The following is a 21,388-nucleotide window of genomic DNA, read 5'->3' on the forward strand; positions in this document are numbered from 1 at the left end:
ACAGTTATGCATAGCACATCAATTGAAATGGGTGTAGTAGATCAGTGCTGGATCGCTTCATACCGGTATGGTCCCAAGAGCTACACGGGTGGAAGATCTACTGGCACTGCTACTGGCACTGCTACTGGCACTGCTACTGGCACTGCTAGCTAAGAAGGAGCTTATGTACATGTACTCTGTGTAGTAGATCAAGTTTTCACAACACCCAATTGCGTGAAGCCATAAAGTAAGAGTCAACTCAAAGCAAAAAGACAACCCAAATTCGAAAATACATAGAAAGCTAGTAGTAGTAGTAGATCTACCGAGAGGGCGGTTATAATCACGGAGTCGTAAAATACTTTACGACTCCCTGGTTGTAATCAGGGGGTATTTTTGGATCATCAGCTTGCATACTGCTGTAGTACCAAGACTCAAGAGCAAAACAAATACTAGTACCAAGCTGGGAGCTTATCATTACATGTACCATGATGACTGATAGACTCTACAATGGATATGGTGCATGCATGGCCATAGCTAGTACAGCAGCATTCAGGGAGTAGCACTTTTTTTAAATGTATTTTATGTTGCAAAAGAAGGATTTCCTCTGCAGAGGGTATACGGTACCACACAAGGTGACCCTCTGTCAATGGTTTTCTATGCCCTCGCTACATTACCATTCGCACAGCACCTCCGCACTACCCACGCCAACATCCGTCAATTGTGGTATGCCGATGATTCAAGTGGTGCAGACAAGCTACAGGCCATTCGACGCTGGTGGGATGATGTGGACGAGACCGGGAAACCTTACGGTTACCATGTCAACGCCTCGAAGACTCTCCTCCTCGTCAAGCCGGACCTGCTCAACCTGGCCCACAGTGTCTTTGCAGGAACTGGCATTGAAGTGGTCACGGATGGAGCACGCTACCTGGGTGCCGCTATAGGGACACCGGATTTCATCGCTGGCTATACAGCTTGGAAAGTTCAAGACTGGCAGCAGGAGCTTATGCGACTGCCCGAGATTGCCACTACCGAACCTCATGCGGCGTATGCCGCCCTCACACACGGATGGCGTGGTCGATGGACATATATCCTTTGTACACTGGAGTTCTCAGCTGAACAGCTGCAGCGCCTGGATGACACGGTCACGGAGCACTTCCTTCCGGCTCTGACAGGGAAACGCACGTTCACGGCGGATGACCTCTCTCTTCTACGGCTACCTTGCCGGCTCGGTAGAATCGGTCTGCCATACTTCAAAGAAATCGCTACCTCCCAACTGCAGGCTTCCCAAGTCATCACGAGCAGCCAGGTTGACGAGATCATCCACCAGCACGATAGAGAGTGACAGCATCATTCCTGCGACTTTGTGGATCAGCTAGCCCGACGTGAGAGAGCATCTGCTGCCAAGTCCTCCAAGAAAGCTAGTGCTGCCTCTTTCGCTGCTCTCCGAGAAGCTGCGGACCGCCCCTTGGCCCGTCGTATGGATGAGCTGTCCCGCAAAGGTCCCTCTTCCTGGCTCACTGCTCTTCCTTTCAAGGAACATGGTTTCCACCTCTCGAAGCAGGAGTTCAGGGACGGCCTTGCATTGCGGTATGACTGGCCTCTCCTCGATGTCCCCACGAAGTGTGCCTGCGGAGTTCTGTTCTCCACTGCTCATGCCATGTGTTGCCCCCGGGGTGGCTTCCCTACAATCCGCCGATGATAACGAAGTCTGTGACATGGTAGGGGAGCTACTCACGGAGGTCTGCCACGCAGCGGCAATCGAGCCTCAGCTAGACCCACTCTCTGGAGAGGTGTTTACTGCTGCATCGGCAAACACCGCCGAGGATGCCCGCGCTGATGTCCGTGCCCGTGGCTTCTGGACCCGAGCACAGGATGCTTTCTTTGACGTACGCGTCTCCTGATGCGGCGTCCTACTCGGCCCAACCACTGGATGCCCTACTGCTTCAGCACGAGCGCCAGAAGAAGCTGCAGTACGGAGAGCGAATCCTCAATGTGGATCGTGGCACATTCAGCCCGCTGGTGTTGTCTACTTCTGGTGTTGCCTCCCCTGAATGTGAAAGGTTCCTTTTAAGCGCCTCTGTGGCTTGCTTGCCAGGGCTGACTTCAGCATGCCCTATGCACACCATGTTGCATATGTGCGCTGCAGGCTGTCTTTCGCGCTGCTCCGGCGCTGTCATGTGTATCCGTGGGTCTCGGTCGGCATACCATCGTCCAGCTAACAGGCGTCGGAGCTCAGGGAGCTGGCGGTGGTTGAAAGCCGGATCTAAACCAGTTGTGTTTTAGTGTCATTGAAAACTCTCGCCACTCCGGAGACATATTTTCCACATCTGTGTACAGTCAGACCTCAGTCGCTTATCCGGTCCTCTTTTATCCGGATCCCTCGCCATCCGGACGAAAATCGTTGGTTACCGATTTACAGCATATGTCATGTATACATACAGTATGCGTGTTCGATTATCCGGTTCCCTCGCCTATCCGGATATTTTTGTGGAAAACGGTTGTGTGCGGTTATGCAAGGTCTGACTGTACTATTTTATATTATTAATAATATTATCTTCCTATCATACCCTGGTTTCTCATCATTGCCAACGGTGTTGCTTTTGCCCGTTAGTAAAAGAGGCAGTTCTTCATCATCAAAAAGAAGGATAGTCGACCGGTCCTTCATATCATGCTCAGCTGCGTTGTCATAGAGAATAAAATGGCGTCGCCACAATCGCCAGAAGATCTGAAAGTTTATTTTGAACTTTTTGCTTGCTTTTCCTACATGTAGTGATTTGAAGCCAGAAATTAGCTACATGTAGAGGAGAGATTGTACTACTGAGCTAGCGCAAACCTTCTCTGCAGGACTCCCTGGTCTAGTAATAGTATCTACTACTAGGCTACAGCTTCCTAAACAAGTCCCGTAGTCAAGCAAGGTGGGCAAAACTTCCTTCATTCCGATATCGATAGGACCAGTCCTAAAGAATTTTTGCTTTATTCCCTTTGTTGTATAGCCGTTGCGAATTTTAGTGCAGACTACACCTTGCTGTATAGCACAGCTACAAGTACTGTCTGCCATTAGCGGTTCCTGTCTAACTCAGTGTTACTGGTGAATATGTCGAGTGAAACGGCGGAGAAATTCAAAGCTTTTAAGGCTGCTATATCCGAATCTGCTGAATCGCACCTTCGTGAGCTGTTTCCTCGGAAAACATTGGAACTGGAGAAACTGTTAAGAGAAATTTCGTCTACAGACTTCTCCTCAACTCAGACTGAAGATGTTATCCGTGGAGCTCATAAAGCCAAGGAAAGTCAGAGCGTAACAGGAGTTAGCCTTCCTGCCATTCGTCCTCCATGCAATGTAGCAGTAGTGAAGATGATGGAGAAATTGAAGCCTGAACTGATTGATGTCCTTGAACAGCTGAATGGTCTCAAGATGTGGATTAATATGAATATTCCCAAGACTCAGGATGGTAACAATTTTGGTGCAGCCATTCAGTCAGAAACGTTCTCGGAGCTAGCACGGATCGAAGGAGATGTTGCAGCTCTTTACGAGAGCATCCCATGGTACTATGCTAACAGGGCAAAGTTGATCGCACGCTGTATGAAATACCCGCAAGTGGAGGACCACCTTCACACTGTTAGCGAGCTGGACAACAAGCAAAAAGAAGCCCTGTACATGATGTGTGCGGAGCTTCGGAATATCTACTGCTGTCTCAATGACATGGTACTGAAAAACCTGGACAAGTTGCAGAAACCTACATCTACAGGACCGAACATGATGTACTGAGCTACTGAGTACGTCTGAGTACTAGCTCTAGGCTTATCACCACCATAGCAGTGCATTGATGTTGTCATGACAGTATAGCACTGTTTTTTTTAGCTACACTGCGTTCATAAAATTGTATGATACACATTACTTTATGATACACATTAGCCATTCTTGTGTATCAGTGTGGAGTATGTCAGTGTATCCGTGTGTCCGAGTGTCAGTGTGTCAGTACAGTGTGGAGTATTGGAGTGTGTCCGTGTGGATACAGGTATATTAGTGTCACCATAAGAGCGACTTCATCTAGTTCTTGTTCCTATTGTTCTATTTCATGTGCTATCCGCACCTGTATATTGTACATGCTGGTTGGTGTGTCAATGACAATGTCTCGGGCAAGGCTTACAAGAAGTTACATCATTTTAATACATATACCGTTGTGCTTTCTGTAGTCCTTTTATTTTGATCTTTTTGTTTGTTCAATAATGTACTTGCATTGAAAAATTGAATGAGATGAGAAGAAGAAAACGGTGTGAAATTGGCGTAGTCACAATGCGTAGTCGCAATGCCTCATTTCAAGCCATTTGTTTCCTTAGTACGTGATGGGAGTTGTGGAGCCAGCGGTTACCCAAAGTTTATTTCAAACGTCATGCGCGAGTCCGCTTGTTCCGTGATTTGGAACATGTGCACACACTTCTTCACACACTTGTGCTAGCCTGCACCCACCCTGTTGTGCACAATAACATTTAAAAAGTCATGCATATACTGGTACAATACAAAGGTCAAAAAGAATGGTTTCACCAATTATAGAAACATACGTTGTAACGCTGCGTTTCATGCACGTAGCTAAATGCTAAGGCAATCATCAGACAACTAATGCTTTTGTCGCGGGATAGCTTGTTCTTATTGTGGGGGATACGCATGGGCATGTAGAGGAGGTGTGAGTTATCAATGCAGGGCATGCATGGGAATATATAGCGAGTGATAATAATTACATCACTGGATGGGCATGCGCAGTAGGCGCGAACTATGCATGGCAGGCGCGTGCTTGGCGATGGGCACGGGGGGGGGGGGGCACGTGCACCCCCCAAAAATTTTCAATCTGGGTAATTGCAATTGCAATGTATGCAAATATGCTCTAAAATTCAAGAAAGGTTGCAAACAAATTGCAGAAAATTGCCGGGGGGGGGCTCCCCTCGGCTCCCGTGCACCCCCCTAGTTGGGGGGCCGAGCACGCCCCTGCATGGAGCGTGCGGAGGCGGAGAAACCACCAGGCAGGACAAGGGTATGCCATGGGGGCACTGGGCAGGGGGTGTGATGTGTGGCGGTGGAAGCACACTGTGGTGTCCACATTCAACAGCCGCGGGTATTCAGAGGATGTGGCGGTGATAGTGGTAGCACGCGGTGGCTATGTCACTGCAGAGTAGGTGGAGAGGTAGAACTTGTTTTGGTGTCTGCACTTTGATACCAACTCCGACCTCTTGTTGAGCAGAGTGTGAGGCGTCTTGAAGGTGATGATGCGCAACTTTTCTGCTAAACACAAGCAGCACCTTTTGGATATGTTGCTGTAGGACTTGACCCGATCTATGACTGCCCATTTGATACTGTATTCCTCACCTTGGTCAGCCAGCGCCCATGTGTGCTTGGATAGCTCGGTCTTGGTACGGTACTTTTCATGCCGCATACTGGTTAGATGGTTGCCATAGCGCACCTTGAAGGGCGTCTCGCACAGGCCGATGTATTGCCTTTCCTGGTACAATACATATGTTCTAAGTAATATTAGAGCAGAAATATTGTTATCACCAATAAATCGGATGTGGTGATAATAATAATAATACTGTATCGGATATTGCAAAGGTTGCCAGAATCAAAACATGCGTTACACACTACAATGATAACGCCAATGATGGTATGTAATATTGCCATATTTATATGTGGAAAAGCAGACTGCAGGGCAAGAACTAACCACACAGATCCCCACCACCACACCATATGCACCCACCACGCACACGCACATACACACTTGAATTGCTTACTGCCCTTGGGAGAGGGGAGAGAGATCAAAAGGAATCTTATTTTCTTGGAAAGATGACTGAATTGGCTATTGAACCGCTCCAACAGCCGGCACCCCAAACTCTGAGTGAACTTGGAAATGATCCCACTTATGAGATCACCGTATGCACTGCAAGTGGGTCAGGACCAGGGAGGGGTAACAGGGCAGGGGTCACAGTTGCAATCAGTGTGGGTGGCTAAATCAGAGAAGGATATGATGCAGGCTTCATAGTTCATACACACGCACACACACGCACACACACACACACACGCAAGCGCGCACACACACTTGTTCTTGTTGCTCACTGCCAATACTGGTCACGTGGGTCTCCCCAGGAGAGGGGAGAAAGACTCAAAAGGAATCTTGGAATGATGACTCAATTGGCTATTGAACCGCACAACGGCCGACACCCCCTGAAATCCCCCAAACTCTGGGTGGACTTGAAAATGATCCCACTTATGTTATGGGCTCACCACACCTCAGTAAGTAGGTGAGGACAAGGTGCAGAAAAAAGATTGACGGCATCAGGGTATCCGTCAAGGGATCCCAGGCGCGTGCGCCGCGCCGGTGCCCTTCAAGGGGGGTTCCGGGGGCCTCCCCGGGGAAAAATTTAAAAAAATGAAGCAAAAGCCTGCATTTTGAGCGAAAAAAGGGGGGTTCCGGGCACCCAGGAACCCGTACGGGGCACGCGCCTGGATCCAACTGCAGTTACCCCTGCCCCCAGTGAAGGTAATACTTGCTACTAGTGTGGGTGGCTAAATCAGAGCGCACACACACACACATACACACACACGCACACACACACACACACACACACACACACACACACACACACACACACACACACACACACACACACACCATTGGACCATTGGACGCCCATCGCCAGAGGCGATGATAGCGATGCTACAGCAGAAGCCATAGCAGCTTGTGCTGGGATTGCACCATTCAACAGCTTGCAAAGCTGAAGAATTGACCGCCACAATTCAGCCTGGTCTACACCACACAGCTATGAAGTGGATTTATTCTGGCCACACACACACACACACACACACACACACACACACACACACACACACACACACACACACGCACACACACACACGCACACACACACACACCACACCACACCACACGCATGCACTGCAGCCCAACTCTGCAAGTGTTAGGAGTTCAGCTGAACAGATTCTTTCTCTTCGCACAAGATAGGACAAGGTTGGAGGCATACACAAATCAGAATACACAGGCACAAGCAGCAAGTGAGGAGTAAAAATGATGATAAAAGTGCTTTCAAACACAAGCGACTTTGAAACACCTAAAGTCATCAAAAAATTGGCGGGAAGCTGATAACAAAATGGCGAGGATAGCCATCATAGAGCAGCTGGTTAGCAGTGAGGAAAAGAAGTTGGTGTAAGGTAAAACAATCAGCCACTTAAAAGCTGCACACCTGAGACCATATTCAAAGGAGAATATCCAAAGGAGAAAGAAAGAGAACCCCTAGAAGAAAGTACTGGCAAACATGAGAAAAAAGACATAGCATCTTTTGCGATCTTGACGCAGAGTGCCTAGAGATATGTTGGGTAGTCTTCTTGTAGTGTAGCGTGTGAGCCACGAACATACAGATCGAGGTAAGCTGCCATAAAATAGTATCATATACGGCCTCTAGCTATGGTGCTGCACAATAAATTAGTGTGTAGCAGTACATGTACTATGGTGATAAAAAAAAGCTGTACCGGTAAGAAAGTATTGGAAAGTGTTGTCTGACAACTAGTACAGGAATATTGCCTGAAAAATCAAAAGGGAACAGCTGAGGACTTCACGGCAGAGAAAGCCATGTCCCGCTCAACCAAAGACTTGCACATTCGAGTGAAATCAGATGAATAGTAAAAACAATCGAGCACTGAAAGAAAAAATAGCCCTTGAACGAACATAGACCTCAATATGCAGAAACACACACACACACACACACACACACACACACACACACACACACACACACACACACACACACACACACACACACATGCTCATACACTCAAGCATACGTGTACACACACAGGCACGCGAAACGTCAGTGTCTAGTTGGTTGTGGAGGTGAGAGCGGGTACGAATGGGCATACACGGGGGCAGCAAAAAAACAGGCAAGGGAGTGTGTGTGTGGGGGGGGGGGGGAGGAAAATGCAGAGTAAGGCTAGCACAGCTAGCGTGTACGACCAGAGCATCGGGCCTAAGTGACGTTATTCAGTCAAGGTTAAGAGAGGCTAGATGCACATGCGCACATGCATACATGCACACATACACACAGATACACTAAACAGCATAGACGTATAGATGTATAAGTAATGGTCCGGTAAATGAACAACAATGTTCTTGCCTTGGAGTCCAGGGAGTGAGGTCGGCTGTTAGCACTAACAGGGTCAGAACACACTGTACACAGCCTGCACAGGGCTAGGGAAGCAGATGGGTGTTGTCGTGACAATGTCCAACGTCCAACGCTAGTAGCACTATTACTCTGCTGCTACGCTATAGGCTGGCACCACAATGTACAACTGTAAACACAAACATGCCATCACGCAGGCTGTTGTGTTGTGTTGCAGAGCACGATAGAGTACAGTGTTACAGGACACGATAGAGTGCAGCGTTGAAGGGCACGGCGAAGCACGGTGCTATATGGCACGATGTTGCAGGGCACGGTATGGTAGCACAGTGTGTGTTATACGGCACGGTGTGGTAAAGTGTTGCAGGGCGCTATGGTAAGGTACAGCAGAGCACAGTGAAATAGTGCACGGTGTGGCAAACCGAGTTGTAGGACATCGTGTCGTAGCACAGTGCTATATGGCACGGTATTGCGGTATTGTAGGGCACAGTGCACAGGTAGCAGTAGCCGAAAGTATCAAGAGCGACGAGACAGGATGAGAACACTGCAGAAAACTGGCATACTATGCCATGTCCTCAGCGGTGTTCTCCCACCCGGCGGCTTGCAGCAGCTAAAAGTATTAGCCATCCACAGGACTAGCAGTGAGTCTGCAGTGAGCCTGCTGGGGTCAACTAACCAGACATCACTGTGTAGCAGGGTAGCGATGCAGCCATGCAGCAGCCATGGTTGTGAGTGAGTATTGTGCACATGTCCAGTGGCACGTAGCATTGATATGCAGGTGATAGGCAGGTGATAGGCAGGTGGAATTAGCCGACATTAACTCTGCAGTGATGACAAGTAAGTACATACACACATGTACACATGTTGTCATCAGAGACTGCATACTTACATACAGCAGTGGCCAGGTGAAGGAATCGAATGATGGAATCGACCCCAGCTGCTGTGGAGTCAGCAACTATGGTATACGGATCAGTGCCAAGCCACCTCGGAGGTGGGGTGGGTGAAAAAGGCCCAGGTGCCTTGGTGAGAAATTGTGAAGATAGGTAATACATCTATAAAACTGTGAACGTTACCATTTGGCCGTTAAATAATGCAACCCTGTGTCGCATTGTTCATGAGTTTGGTTTCCATTGGCCAGTATTGAACCTACATGAGTAGGTGGCCTAGTGACCCATTGGGCCACTGGTCCACTGACCCGCGATGTACTCATCATATCCGTAATATGATGGCCTCACATCAGAATTCGTCAGAAGACTGCATAGTGTGACATATGCATGGACGACTCACTTTACCTCCCTAGGCCCTGCTTCGCGTTAAAGCAATAACTACTTAACGCACTCTCCACATACAGGCATGCACCCGGCTCAGAACACATTGTTTTCTGGTTGGCATATCAGGGATATTGGGCGGAGCAGCTGGCGTGCATGAGAAAGACAGGTCGGCCTGCTCTGCGCAGGAGCTGAGACCCGGTGCACACATACTGTGTGTGAGAGAGAGAGAGACAGACAGGTTGGCCTGCTCTGCGCAGGAGCTGTGACCTGGAGCACACAGAGTGTGAACGAGAGACGGTCGGCCTGCCGTGGGCAGGAGCTGCGACCGGTAGTGATTGAAATGAGCCAGCTGCGGAGATAGACAGCCCTCACCCGATATAAGTATATTGACAAGAGTTGTACTGACACTGTTATTGAGGAAATTATGGTGACAGTGACGGAGAGATAGTGATCCCCAGTCGAATGGGGTTGGGAGGGAAGGGGAAATTGACAACTGACGGACAAACCAGTGAACAGTCAAGTCGTCGGAAAGCAAAAGTGACAAAGGAGTCTCTCTTTTCTCTTTCTCTCTCTCTAAAGCAAGATTTGGAAAGCACGCGTGGGAGAGTGGCGCGCGCTGCGCATGCGCATGTATAGCAATGACATCATAATCAGATGCATGATCATCAGACTAAGTATGAGTGGTAGATGTTCCACGTTCGTTAACAGGGCTTAGCGCACACGCTAAACCACCAATAATCATAATCTTGACTAGTTTGAGGGAAAGACACAAACGGGAAAAGTCTGAAGAAAAAATTGACTGTCACCACCAGGACTCGAACCAGGGATCCTCGCTTGTATAATCATAATCATAATCATAATCATGTGACTAAAGCTGTGTTCACAACTGGCGCGTGGACGCGGTACGCTTGCGGTTCAGGCGCCCCCAAACGCGCGCTCAGCCGTTCACAAAAAACAGCAATCCGAGTCGTATTTAGCGCGTGCGACACCTTCGAGTACTAATTTTTTGACCCCGCCAGTCAAAGTGACTGGCATGTACGCTGATACGCGCGCGTACGCGCCTGATACGCGCTGAAAATTCCAACATGTTGGAAGTTCCATTTCGGCGCGTTTCCGTACGCATGGCGCCCCAAAAGCTAGCAAAAATACGCACAAATGCGTGGTTTCACGCGTACACGCGCCAGTTGTGAACACAGCTTAAGCCTTCGAGAGTACAGTACTGTCGGGCGCCGAAGAACGGCCAGTCTAGAATGCCACCAATTTGTAAGAACGGTTTAGGCTGGATTTTGTGTAGGTAAGAACGGAACTATGATGTACACTAAGCAGCATAAGTCTGCATAGGCTTGGATGATACATTTCCGTAGTTTCATGGCAAGTCAAAATATGCGAAGTGGCAGGTGTGCATTATTTTTATCAACAGTCATGTACCAGTACAGATACATGCATGTACTGTTTTGTAGACTTTCGTACATACCTAGGGGTGAAACGATTAAGGGATATTCCTTAACGGTTAATCCAAAACTTATCGATTACTTATCGACTATTATCGATTAAGCACCACTGACGACAAAACTCACCATTTTGCATCAACTACAATCAATTTTGAAACTTCAAAGAGAACAAAAATAATGGAAACATCGACCGTCGCACAGGCACAAACTGATTCTGAAGGCTACTTCTCCAGCACAATGAGTTCCGTGAAGCAACCGGAACGGAAGTTCGCGGGTACGAATCAGTGCGCGGTGCAGAGAAAAGAGCCGCGTGTCACACAACAGATCTAAAGTACATCAGGTAGATCTACCAGGTACGCATGTAGTGTGTATCCAGAGCATGAGCAACTCGCTGTGCGTGCTGCACGCGTTGATTGACACCTCCGTTCACGCGTGCATCGACTCGTACTCTGGTACATGTGCTGCATGCAGTAAAGTGACTAAAGTCATGTAGACACACTGCACCTGCCGGATATTTCGTCGTACCGTATAGTATGTCGTACGAAAATGCTGTAGCGACTAGAAAAATCGTAATCGACGAGATTTTTTCGACTAATTAATCGACTAAACCACATAATCCTTTCACCCCTAAGGCCATCATTTTTTATAGCTATGTTTCGCGTCGTCCGCACGCATACGTTTTGACTTTTTTTCGGAAAAAAAAATCGAACATGCACAGTGAGTGTACGATCGTGCGAGTCATCAGTGTGGACTGGTTGCGATACGGCGAAGATGGGATTCATAAATGGCCTCTAGGCCAGCGTTGGTAAATCGTTTGTTCGGCATCTGGGAGCAATATTCTATGAGCTTACACCAGACCGCATTGATCGCCTCAAGCTGAGAGGATGCGTTGTTCCGGAGCTCTTTGCACCGCTGCTGAAGTCTCAGTACAATAATCCAGCGAAGCATGGGCACCAACGGTTGCCTCCTCTGTCCAAAGTGAATATTTACTCATGCTGATAACCCAGATGTTGTGCTTCGATGTACGATTTTTCTCTCGAATGTACACCATGCACGAGCTATTGTGCTATGTACAGTGCATACACCTCTGATGGGCCTTTTTTATTATTTTGCAACTTTTTATTTTTTTCCACCTCTCGCATATGATTCTGGAAGTTGAACTGACGCGAAACATAGATATAAAAAATGATGGCCTAATACATATACAATGTCATGTACTTCAGTTCTGTCCGCAGATTGAGTACATGTACACGTACTTCAAAAGTATGACTGTACATTCATTGAATAAGAACGAAATTGCTGTGTTCGTTAAATTTAAGAACGGGCTAGGCTAGAACCCTGACCCCCAGTTCTTCGGCGTACGACAGTACTGTAGGCAAACTTACCCCATCTTCCACAGCAGGTTTGTCTTCTTCCCAGTCGGCCAGTCCTTCCACAAGCAGGCATTCGCCAATCTGTGTACATGTACATAAAATAGCAGAAGCAATGAAGACGGCACTGCCATTGTTACAACATTCAGTTTCTTTAGGAATTGTGTGCTGCTCCCTACGTGGGAGCTCGCGCTTTTCCTGTCGACTTGAATCTCACTTGACTGACTCGCGACTGCAAACCAGAGCACACGAGATGTCCATCAAACCTTCCACTCGGCAACCTGCAAGAAAGCAGCACTCCCTGCTCAATACACAGTGTATTGAGAAAGCTGATGCAAGTCATAAACTGTGGTGGTAATCAGTGTGGCAAGTTGGGGAGAAAGACACTTACCAAATTCATAGCAACTTGCAGCCGATACACAGTGTCTTTGATTTCTCCAGCTTCCATTTCTAGCAGGCCCACATTCCAATAGAATGCTACCAATGCCTGTTAGGACAAGCACGCAGGAAAGGGAAAAGACAAGAACACATACAAATCACAAACTAATGAAATGTGCCAAACACATATGCTGAGTGTCAAGATGTGATTATGACTGAGATCTGCAACTCCAACAACCCTCCAGCGCTTCTTAGAGCTAAGTCCTGAGCATGCACGCAAGCACGTACATATGCATGCACCCCCCCCCCCCCCCCACACACACAAATACATACAAAAGCATCATCTTAATTACCTTCTTCTGGTGTTTAACTTTTAAATCTGTACTTCCCACTGTCTGCTTGATACATGGCTACGAACAAATGTAAATACAACAGCAGACAGACAGAAGCAGAGACAGACAGACAGACAGACAGACAGACAGACAGACAGACAGACAGACAGACACCCAGACAGGCAGATACACACACACATACATGTAGTTAAACATACATAATGTGCATGCACACACAGAAGCCAAGTTGAATACAAGTCACTGTCAAACCTGCCCCACTTCATGTCTTCTCTGCTGCAAACACTTTCCATGATGGATCAGATTATCAAGCACGATTCAAGTTCATGCGAACCTATTAGGCATTACCAGCCGAAGGGGAAAAAAACGATGCCTACACACAACATGTTCACCCACTTGTCCCCTACCCTGCGGTCTGACTCTACAGTCATGGTTGCAAGAGACATTGTAGAACAGCAGCAAGTACCGTAGAATCCCCCCCCCCCCCCCGTCTAATTTCCGCCCCTGCTTGAACTTCTATCTGTGAGGAGACTTCAACGTATACGTCGAAATATGGAGTTGAGCCAGCCTATGCACTGCTGTACACAATAATTGCCAGCACAGACAATATGTCTGCAGATGAAAATGAGCACAATCTAGGTAAATCTGATCTTTCATGTCATTGTACATCGCACTGCACTTGACAGCCTTGATCTAATTCCTGCCCCCTGCCCCCCCCCCCGACCAAGGGGGGGGGGAGGTATTGTTTGGTATCTATGACTACCATGGATGGGTGGTGCATAGCTTCATATCTGGCCACACTTAGAGAAAAAGATCCCGGCCGACCAACCCTGTTACCAACCCTGTTGCAGCTGAGAGATTGTGGCCCAAAATCAAGGAATAATTCTGGGTGGCCAAATCGTACTACAGTCAAACTTGCGAAAAGAAACCTACCCATTTTGCAGACGTTTCTTCTAGCAATGTTTCAATCTGCAACAACAGCAAGTCAGACATGCAAACACATGTATTGACACACACACACACACACATGTACCTGAAGCGCAGTCCTGGCCAGAGAAACTCGACCTCATGAATATAATACCGCCGGGGGTGGGGGCTACGCAAAGCAAAGCCTAATAACGAAGTTCACTGTACACGGTATACACGTCAGTTGAGTGTGCATGAGCAGGCTGTACTGGCCAGTTCAGTGTTTGTGGAATCTGCGTGCAAACCGCGTGACAACGTGCGAGCATTTCGACATACATGTATGGTCGGTACATGTTTGGATAATTAGAAGTTTTCCAGGCATTTTGAGGTTCGAATTACAGTGAAACCTGTCTAAGGCGACCCCTCAAGGGACGAGAAAAAGTGGTTGCCGTGGCCAGGTGGTCTTCTTATCCAGGTTCAGTGGGTCATGTGACCATATCCACATGTGAGACATCATTTTGATCAGTGCATCACAGTGCACACACCTATGCTACTCTAGCACGACTCATGTGCCTGGGGTCCTCAGACCTGTCAAATGTCGTGCATGCACCATGTACATCTACACTTCCTGCGCTGATGTGTAGATCTACCATGCCTGGTGCACCATGCAATGCATACATTTACATGACTAGCACTGTGCAACGCGGTCGCGGGTGGAAGGTCGTCGGTCGCGTTGAGCGAGTGGTCGCCTTATCCGAGGTGTTTTGAACGTGAATGCGTCCGTGACAAGGAAAAGTGGTCGCCATGGTCGAGTGGTCGCCATATCCGAGTGGTCGCCATTACAGGTTTTACTGTATCAGGATTCTACCTGCAGTGTGAGCACTGCCTTCATACCTACAACGCTATAGCAACTATGGTGAAGACAGCACTAGCATACCCAACATACAGCAAAAGTGATGAAACTTTCTGCATCTCTGAGCATAGCACTAAGAACAGCAAGACAGGCAGAACAGAGTATCAAGCTGAGATAGAGATGAATGGGTGGCAGCCTGTACCTCTTCCAGTAGTGCCGGGGCGTTGAGAAGACAATGACGAATAGCTACCAAGCTCTGTATAGGCCATAAACACGAACAAACAAACAAACAAGGAGCATTGATGCACAGATTGCTACACAAATTGCAGCAGTACATTGTACATGATCAGGGTAGACTGTGAAGAGAGAGAGAGAGAGAGAGAGAGAGAGAGAGAGAGAGAGAGAGAGAGAGAGAGAGAGAGAGAGAGAGAGAGAGAGAGAGAGAGAGAGAGAGAGAGAGAGAGAGAGACACACACACACACACACACACAGAGAGACAGAGAGAGAGAGAGAGAGAGAGAGAGAGAGAGAGAGAGAGAGAGAGAGAGAGAGAGAGAGAGAGAGAGACACACAGAGAGAGACAGAGAGAGAGAGAGACAGACAGACAGAGAGAGAGAGAGAGAGAGAGAGAGAGAGAGAGAGAGAGAGAGAGAGAGAGAGAGAGAGAGACAGACAGACAGACAGACAGACAGACAGACAGAGAGAGAGAGAGAGAGAGAGAGAGAGAGAGAGAGAGAGAGAGAGAGAGAGAGAGAGAGAGAGAGAGAGAGAGAGAGAGAGAGAGAGAGAGAGAGAGAGAGAGAAAGAGTGAGTGAGTGAGAGAGAGAGATAGAGAGAGAGAGAGATAGAGAGATAGAGAGAGAGAGTGAGAGAGATAAGAGAGAGAGAGATAGAGAGAGAGAGAGAGAGAGAGAGAGAGAGACAGACAGACAGAGAGACAGACAGAGAGAGACAGAGAGAAAGAGAAGAAAGACAGACAGAGAAAGGGAGAGAGGGGAAGGGGGTGGGGGAAGAGACCACTGAACAATAGCATACATATCAGCATTCAAAGCCAGTTCACTGCACACAAAACACAACAGGGAGGAAACTACTAAAACTGACTGCGAAACAGGAAACAAAGAACACCGATATACTCACTTTGTTCAGGTTTATTACGAAGTTCTTAAAAAAGTCTGATGCAGTGTCCTGGCAAACTTCGACGATCGGAAATAGTCCATGCTCAATCGACAGTTTGGATACAGGCTGCTGCTGGTCCTTCTTGCCACCACCAGCAGCAGCATAGTGAGCAGCAGCATTGTTATGAGCAGCCAGACTATGCACTAAGTTAGGTATTGAAGTCTTGCCGGAGAAATGGCAAGAGTGCTGGGAACAAAGCAAGGCAAACGCAGATACAGATAGACACACACACACACACACACACACACACACACACACACACACACACACACACACACACACACACACACACACACACACACACACACACACACACACACACACACACACACACACACACACACACACACACACACACACACACACACACACACACACACACACACACACACACACACACACACACACACACACACACACACACACACACACACACACACACACACACACACACACACACACACACACACAAGCATGCTTAATCAACAAGAGAGAGAGAGAGAGAGAGAGAGAGAGAGAGAGAGAGAGAGAGAGAGAGAGAGAGAGAGAGAGAGAGAGAGAGAGAGAGAGAGAGAGAGAGAGAGAGAGAGAGAGAGAGAGAGAGAGAGAGAGAGAGAGAGAGAGAGAGAGAGAGAGAGAGAGAGAGAGAGAGAGAGAGAGAGAGAGAGAGAGAGAGAGAGAATGCAGTTACACATACGCATGCTTGATCAACGAGACAGGCATAGGCTGTGTTTACGTTGGGATTTTCCACTCGGGTTGAAAGTCTGCACTGCGGAAAATTAGGTGAGAGTTTGAATGAAGAGAGTTGATCCAGGTTGACTACTGATACGCCGACAGAAGTCCATTTCTAGTGTCCAGTGCTGTGCTAACCTGGTGGGAAAGACGCAATTACGTACGGTAGTAAGATTTCTTGATTTCTTGAATCAACCCAGGCCAAGCGTAATGTGTCATGTTAACGCTCCAGTCAATCCGTATTCATGGCATGTTGAAACTCGACCCAGGTAGGTCTCATCCCCAGTTCACAACGGCCTTTGGTGTAGCAGATTACGTTGCATTGAGCACCCATGCATGTGCACTACATGTAGTACATGAGTGCGTGTACAGCCAAACAATGTGGATAATGCACACCTACCTTCAAGTCATGAAGTGCAGCCTCAGCAGGGTAACACAGATCAACTGCATTGTTCAGCAACATGTTACATTTCTGTGTGCAAATCACAAACACACATACCACCAGCAAGTCAAGAATTACTCCTTTTTTAAAGGATGTCGGGACAGTTTTCGGCCTAGATTTCATCAATAAAATCTTCTCCTCAAATTCAGTAGATGCGTAGATAATCGTGTCTTTCTGTGAAAAAAACAAAAAACAGGGTCACCATGTTTTACTACTGTACTGGATTTCCAGTACAGTTGTCCAAAGGTCGTAAATGTTGCTATTTTGCCCAAAATTCCAATGCTTGAACCTCACAAGGAACGGATATGAGGACTCCCAAATTTTATTGCAGAATTCAGAATCAGCATGATTTTCTTTGCTAGTCCACCAAAAGTGAGCAAATTATCACATTGATTTTGGTGAAAACTGAAAAGTGGCTACAAAACTGCGTGGCAATGGCTGAAACTGTAATGAACTACCTAATATCCCGCACACGATACACAAACCCACAAGCACCAAAGAAGACCACCGCAACAGCACCTACAACACCAAGATCAACAGCGCCAGAAGCATCAGCAGCAGCAACAACAACACCACCAACACCAGCAACATCAGCAACACGACGAGCAATGGACTACAGTTACCAGCCGCAAACTGAGAGGTTCTCTTGGTTCCCTGCGAAAAGTATACTTTGTTGGAAATATTGATGACAGTTGCGACGCAGACTCCATAACGTCACACTGTGTGCAGAATGGCATCACACCCACAGCGTGCCGCACCTTTCCTTCTCGCAAGCATGTACGCACAAAAGCTGCAAGGCTTACAGTCCGAGAAGACCAATGTGCAGCCATCGAGGCAGATGGGTTCTGGCCAGCGCCCATTCAGGTTCGGCCATGGGACTTCAGCGAGGCAAATAGGCCCACAGCCACCAACTAATCGACCGTGTTCCCACTCAATCCCCATGCACCAGTCTTCATACCTCGCACCTATCGTGCCCAACCCCAGAGCACCCACAGAAGTAAACATAGGTCACATTAACATCAGAAGTCTTCGGAGTAAGGTTCTTGATATTCATAAAATTCTGCATGATCATAAAATCTACGTCCTCTCTGTCAATGAGACCCACTTGGACAGCAGCATTAGTGATTCTAATTTGAGCATACCAGGGTACAGGATCTACCGCAGCGACAGAAACCTCCATGGGGGCGGTGTATGCTTCAATATAACCAACCAGTTCCATGCAACAGCACTCCCCACTCCTAGGTATCCAGATCTTGAGAGTCTGCATGTAGTACTTCAGCCAAGCAACAACATCCGTTCCAGTAAACCCGTTATCAGCACTGTGTACCGTCCCCCCAGCGCGACAGTTGAATTCTGGGAGCGTCCCTCGCAACAGCTGGACACTCAAGTTACACGCATTGGAAGGCGTGTTGTTCTTGGCGACTTCAACACCAATGTACTCCAGCCCCGATCACACAACTACGCCCACCTGCAACAGCTTTGCTCCAGCCACTGATTGTCGAATGTCGTTAAAGTGGTTACACGAACCCCGTCCAACACCTGTCTCGACTTAGCCCTCGTAGAAGATGTCCTCACAGTCGGCCATGTATCTGCCACGTCACTGCACGCTATTACTGATCACCACCTAGTTAAAGTGACTGGAACCCCCCACCTGAGCATAGCTATCGCCTCGTTCGAAAGCCGGGAATTTCCAGTATTGACTATGCCCAGTTCGACAGAAGGCTGCAGGCCAGGTTGGAACGGAATCCTCCAGATTGTGCGTCTCTAAACAGATACACTGAACATGTGATCGCATCCATCACCACCACTACTGATGAGCTAGCACCCATCCAACGTATCCGTGTGTCCAATTGTCCCAAACCTAAGCCTCACCCATGGGTCACACCTCAGCTAAAGCATTTGACGCAACAGAGAGCAACTCTGCATCGTAAGCTAAAGCGACAACCTGACAGCGCTGTTGTCAAACAGCAGTACAGAGCAATACGTAGGGAAGGAAAACTCCTCAACCGAAAGCTGAAGTCGAATTACCTGATCCAGAGATTTACTGCACTGAAGCTCGACCCTCGTGGGCAGTGGGCACTGCTGAATGCCCTCTCCGGTAGACGTAAAGTGAAGAACCAGCCTACTGCATCTCTCGATAATCTGACAGCAACATTTTGTCAATATTGTACATGATCCAACCCGCCCCACCAGTATATGTCTCCGTCCGAGCACTCATCAGCCATACCATGCTGCTCAACTTTCCCAGTTCCGACCTGTTACTGTAGAGTGCATTACTAAACTGCTTAAGTCAATCAACACAAGCAAATCACCTGGCTCTGACAACGTGCTACCGGCAGTGCTGTAACATGGCCGGGAGTCCATCACTGCTTCTATCACGGATATAATCAACCAATCGCTCCGCACTGGCCATGTTCCGGACTTATTTAAGAATGCTACGGTAAGCCCGATTTTCAAATCTGGTGATTCCAATTGCTCTACCAATTACCGCCCAGTTTCGTTGCTGCCTCTTTGTAGCAAAATATTAGAGCGTGTTGTCTTGGAGCAGCTCAATGCATTTTTCAAGTCTAATGACATTCTGCATGTGCCGGACAACCAGTTCGCTTATCGTGCCAACAGCTCCTGTGAGGACTGCCTGGTCCTAGTTGTTGATGAATGGCTGAAGGCTCTTGATGAGAATGAGTACTGTGGCGTAGTATGTGCCCACATGAGCAAAGCATTTGACAGAGTGAACCATCAAGGCCTAATCAATGAACTGCAGAATGTTGGGATAGCTGGCACCGCCCTCGCATGGTTTGCAACATACCTAACAAACCGCATTCAGAGAGTTCGAGTAGGACAGGCACTCGGTGATGCCCGTCCGTGCACAAGAGGCGTCCCTCAAGGCTCTGTCCTTGGGCCACTGCTCTTTTGTATATACATCCGCGATGCACCACAATGCTTCAGGCATTCATCTAACAAACTCTTCGCAGATGATATAACCTTCCATATCCGTAGCCATTCGTGTCAAACAGTAACTACTCGACTGAGTGAGGACCTGGCTGCTCTCGATGGCTATCTTGAAAGAAAAGGACTGCTATTGAATCCATCTAAGACCCAGGTTTTAATACTTCGCCGCCCTGGTAAAGAGCTGCCACCTGGTACAGCAGTTCTCTGTCATGACACCCCCATTGCCCACCTCTGCTTCCGGCCGCTATTTAGGAATATTAGTTGATGAGCATCTATCCTTTTCAGACCAAGTGGCAGCGGTGTGTACATCTGTTAACAAGAAAGTAGGAGCCATTGTGCATGCAAAACAGAACATCAGTATCTTTGGCAAGCGACTGTTCTACCTCTCTATAATTCAGTCTACGCTTGAGTATGGCAGCACGGCATACGTACACTGTCGCAAGCTCTTTATAACAAACTTCTTGCTGCCAGCCGCTTGGCGCTAAAGAGAATTTTTTCCTTGGATAGAATGACCCCAACTGCCCTTCTCTACAGTAACACCAATGTATACACCCTTGAACAACGCCTCAATTTCAAGACCTATGTATTTGTGTATCGCTGCCTGAATGGCCTTGCTTGCTCTCTCCTACAAGACCGCTTTACTCTTCGTGCTCACACTGCTGCCCTTATCCGTGGTCAGGTGTCTGTCGCGCTTGTTTTACCCCCTGCTAGCACACGCTATGGTTTCAGTGCAATTTCTTACGTAGGCGCTGACCGGTGGAATGCACTGCCACCTGCTCACCGCCTTTCTAATTCACCTGCTGAATTTAGTTCATCCATCAAGACTTTCTTAGGGTTCCCTGTAAGAAGGCGATGACGACTGTTGGGAATTCCCTAATAAAATAAAAATAAAATAAAAAGTTGAGCAAGAATCCAAATTTATGTTTGTTTCCTCATTTCCCCACACATCTGAATAGCGATAATAACAAAGAGTCCACTTACTTTGAAATGCGAGTCCAACTCATGTAGTAAGGTCAGTTGACTCGTCAATGCCTGGCCAATAGCACATAGAGCAAAGACATTACACAGGAATTACACAGGAATTACACAGGAACATCATGTTACGCTCTATGTGATGTCATGGCACTACACACACATGATGTCAAGCAACCACTACACACACATGATGTCAAGCAACCACTACACACACATGATGTCAAGCAACCACTATAGGAAGTTCATTCAATGTGTGCCAACTACAAGATACCTGCAGTGAGAAATCTTGACTTCCATAAGTCACGTTTCTCTGTTTCTTCTTCGTTCGTGATTTGTCATCTGTGTATGCTGGTTCTTTTTCCAGCTTCTCTTTTGTTCACCTCC

The 21,388-nt window shown here is 47.7% G+C and overlaps 2 protein-coding genes across 2 annotated transcripts in view; one reads left to right on the top strand and one right to left on the bottom strand.

The window, feature by feature from the left end:
- Positions 1 to 3,073: 3,073 nt before the first annotated feature.
- On the top strand, positions 3,074 to 3,745 carry LOC135808769 (proteasome activator complex subunit 3-like). Its single transcript, XM_065321998.1, has one exon. It carries the CDS (start codon positions 3,074 to 3,076, stop codon positions 3,743 to 3,745), a length of 672 nt encoding a protein of 223 aa, XP_065178070.1.
- A 3,201-nt stretch (positions 3,746 to 6,946) lies between these two features.
- Positions 6,947 to 21,388, bottom strand: part of LOC135806540 (1-phosphatidylinositol 4,5-bisphosphate phosphodiesterase eta-2-like) — a 42,984-nt gene continuing 28,542 nt past the window's right edge. Inside the window, exons 20-28 of the mRNA XM_065320737.1 lie at positions 21,011 to 21,061; positions 17,039 to 17,110; positions 15,868 to 16,092; positions 14,933 to 14,986; positions 13,905 to 13,940; positions 12,975 to 13,031; positions 12,635 to 12,730; positions 12,259 to 12,327; positions 6,947 to 8,973 (exon numbers count right to left, since the gene is read on the bottom strand). Of these exons, the coding sequence (XP_065176809.1) occupies positions 8,968 to 8,973; positions 12,259 to 12,327; positions 12,635 to 12,730; positions 12,975 to 13,031; positions 13,905 to 13,940; positions 14,933 to 14,986; positions 15,868 to 16,092; positions 17,039 to 17,110; positions 21,011 to 21,061 (666 nt within the window). The 3' untranslated portion in view covers positions 6,947 to 8,967. The remainder of the gene's footprint in view (positions 8,974 to 12,258; positions 12,328 to 12,634; positions 12,731 to 12,974; positions 13,032 to 13,904; positions 13,941 to 14,932; positions 14,987 to 15,867; positions 16,093 to 17,038; positions 17,111 to 21,010; positions 21,062 to 21,388) is intronic.

The sequence above is a fragment of the Sycon ciliatum genome, chromosome 1 (assembly GCF_964019385.1).
Source record: "Sycon ciliatum chromosome 1, ocSycCili1.1, whole genome shotgun sequence".
NCBI classification, from domain to species: domain Eukaryota; kingdom Metazoa; phylum Porifera; class Calcarea; order Leucosolenida; family Sycettidae; genus Sycon; species Sycon ciliatum.

What these genes read in the sequence shown, in the direction of transcription:
- LOC135808769 (XM_065321998.1), top strand. Translation starts at nt 3,074, where the DNA reads ATGTCGAGTGAAACGGCGGAGAAATTCAAAGCTTTTAAGGCTGCTATA.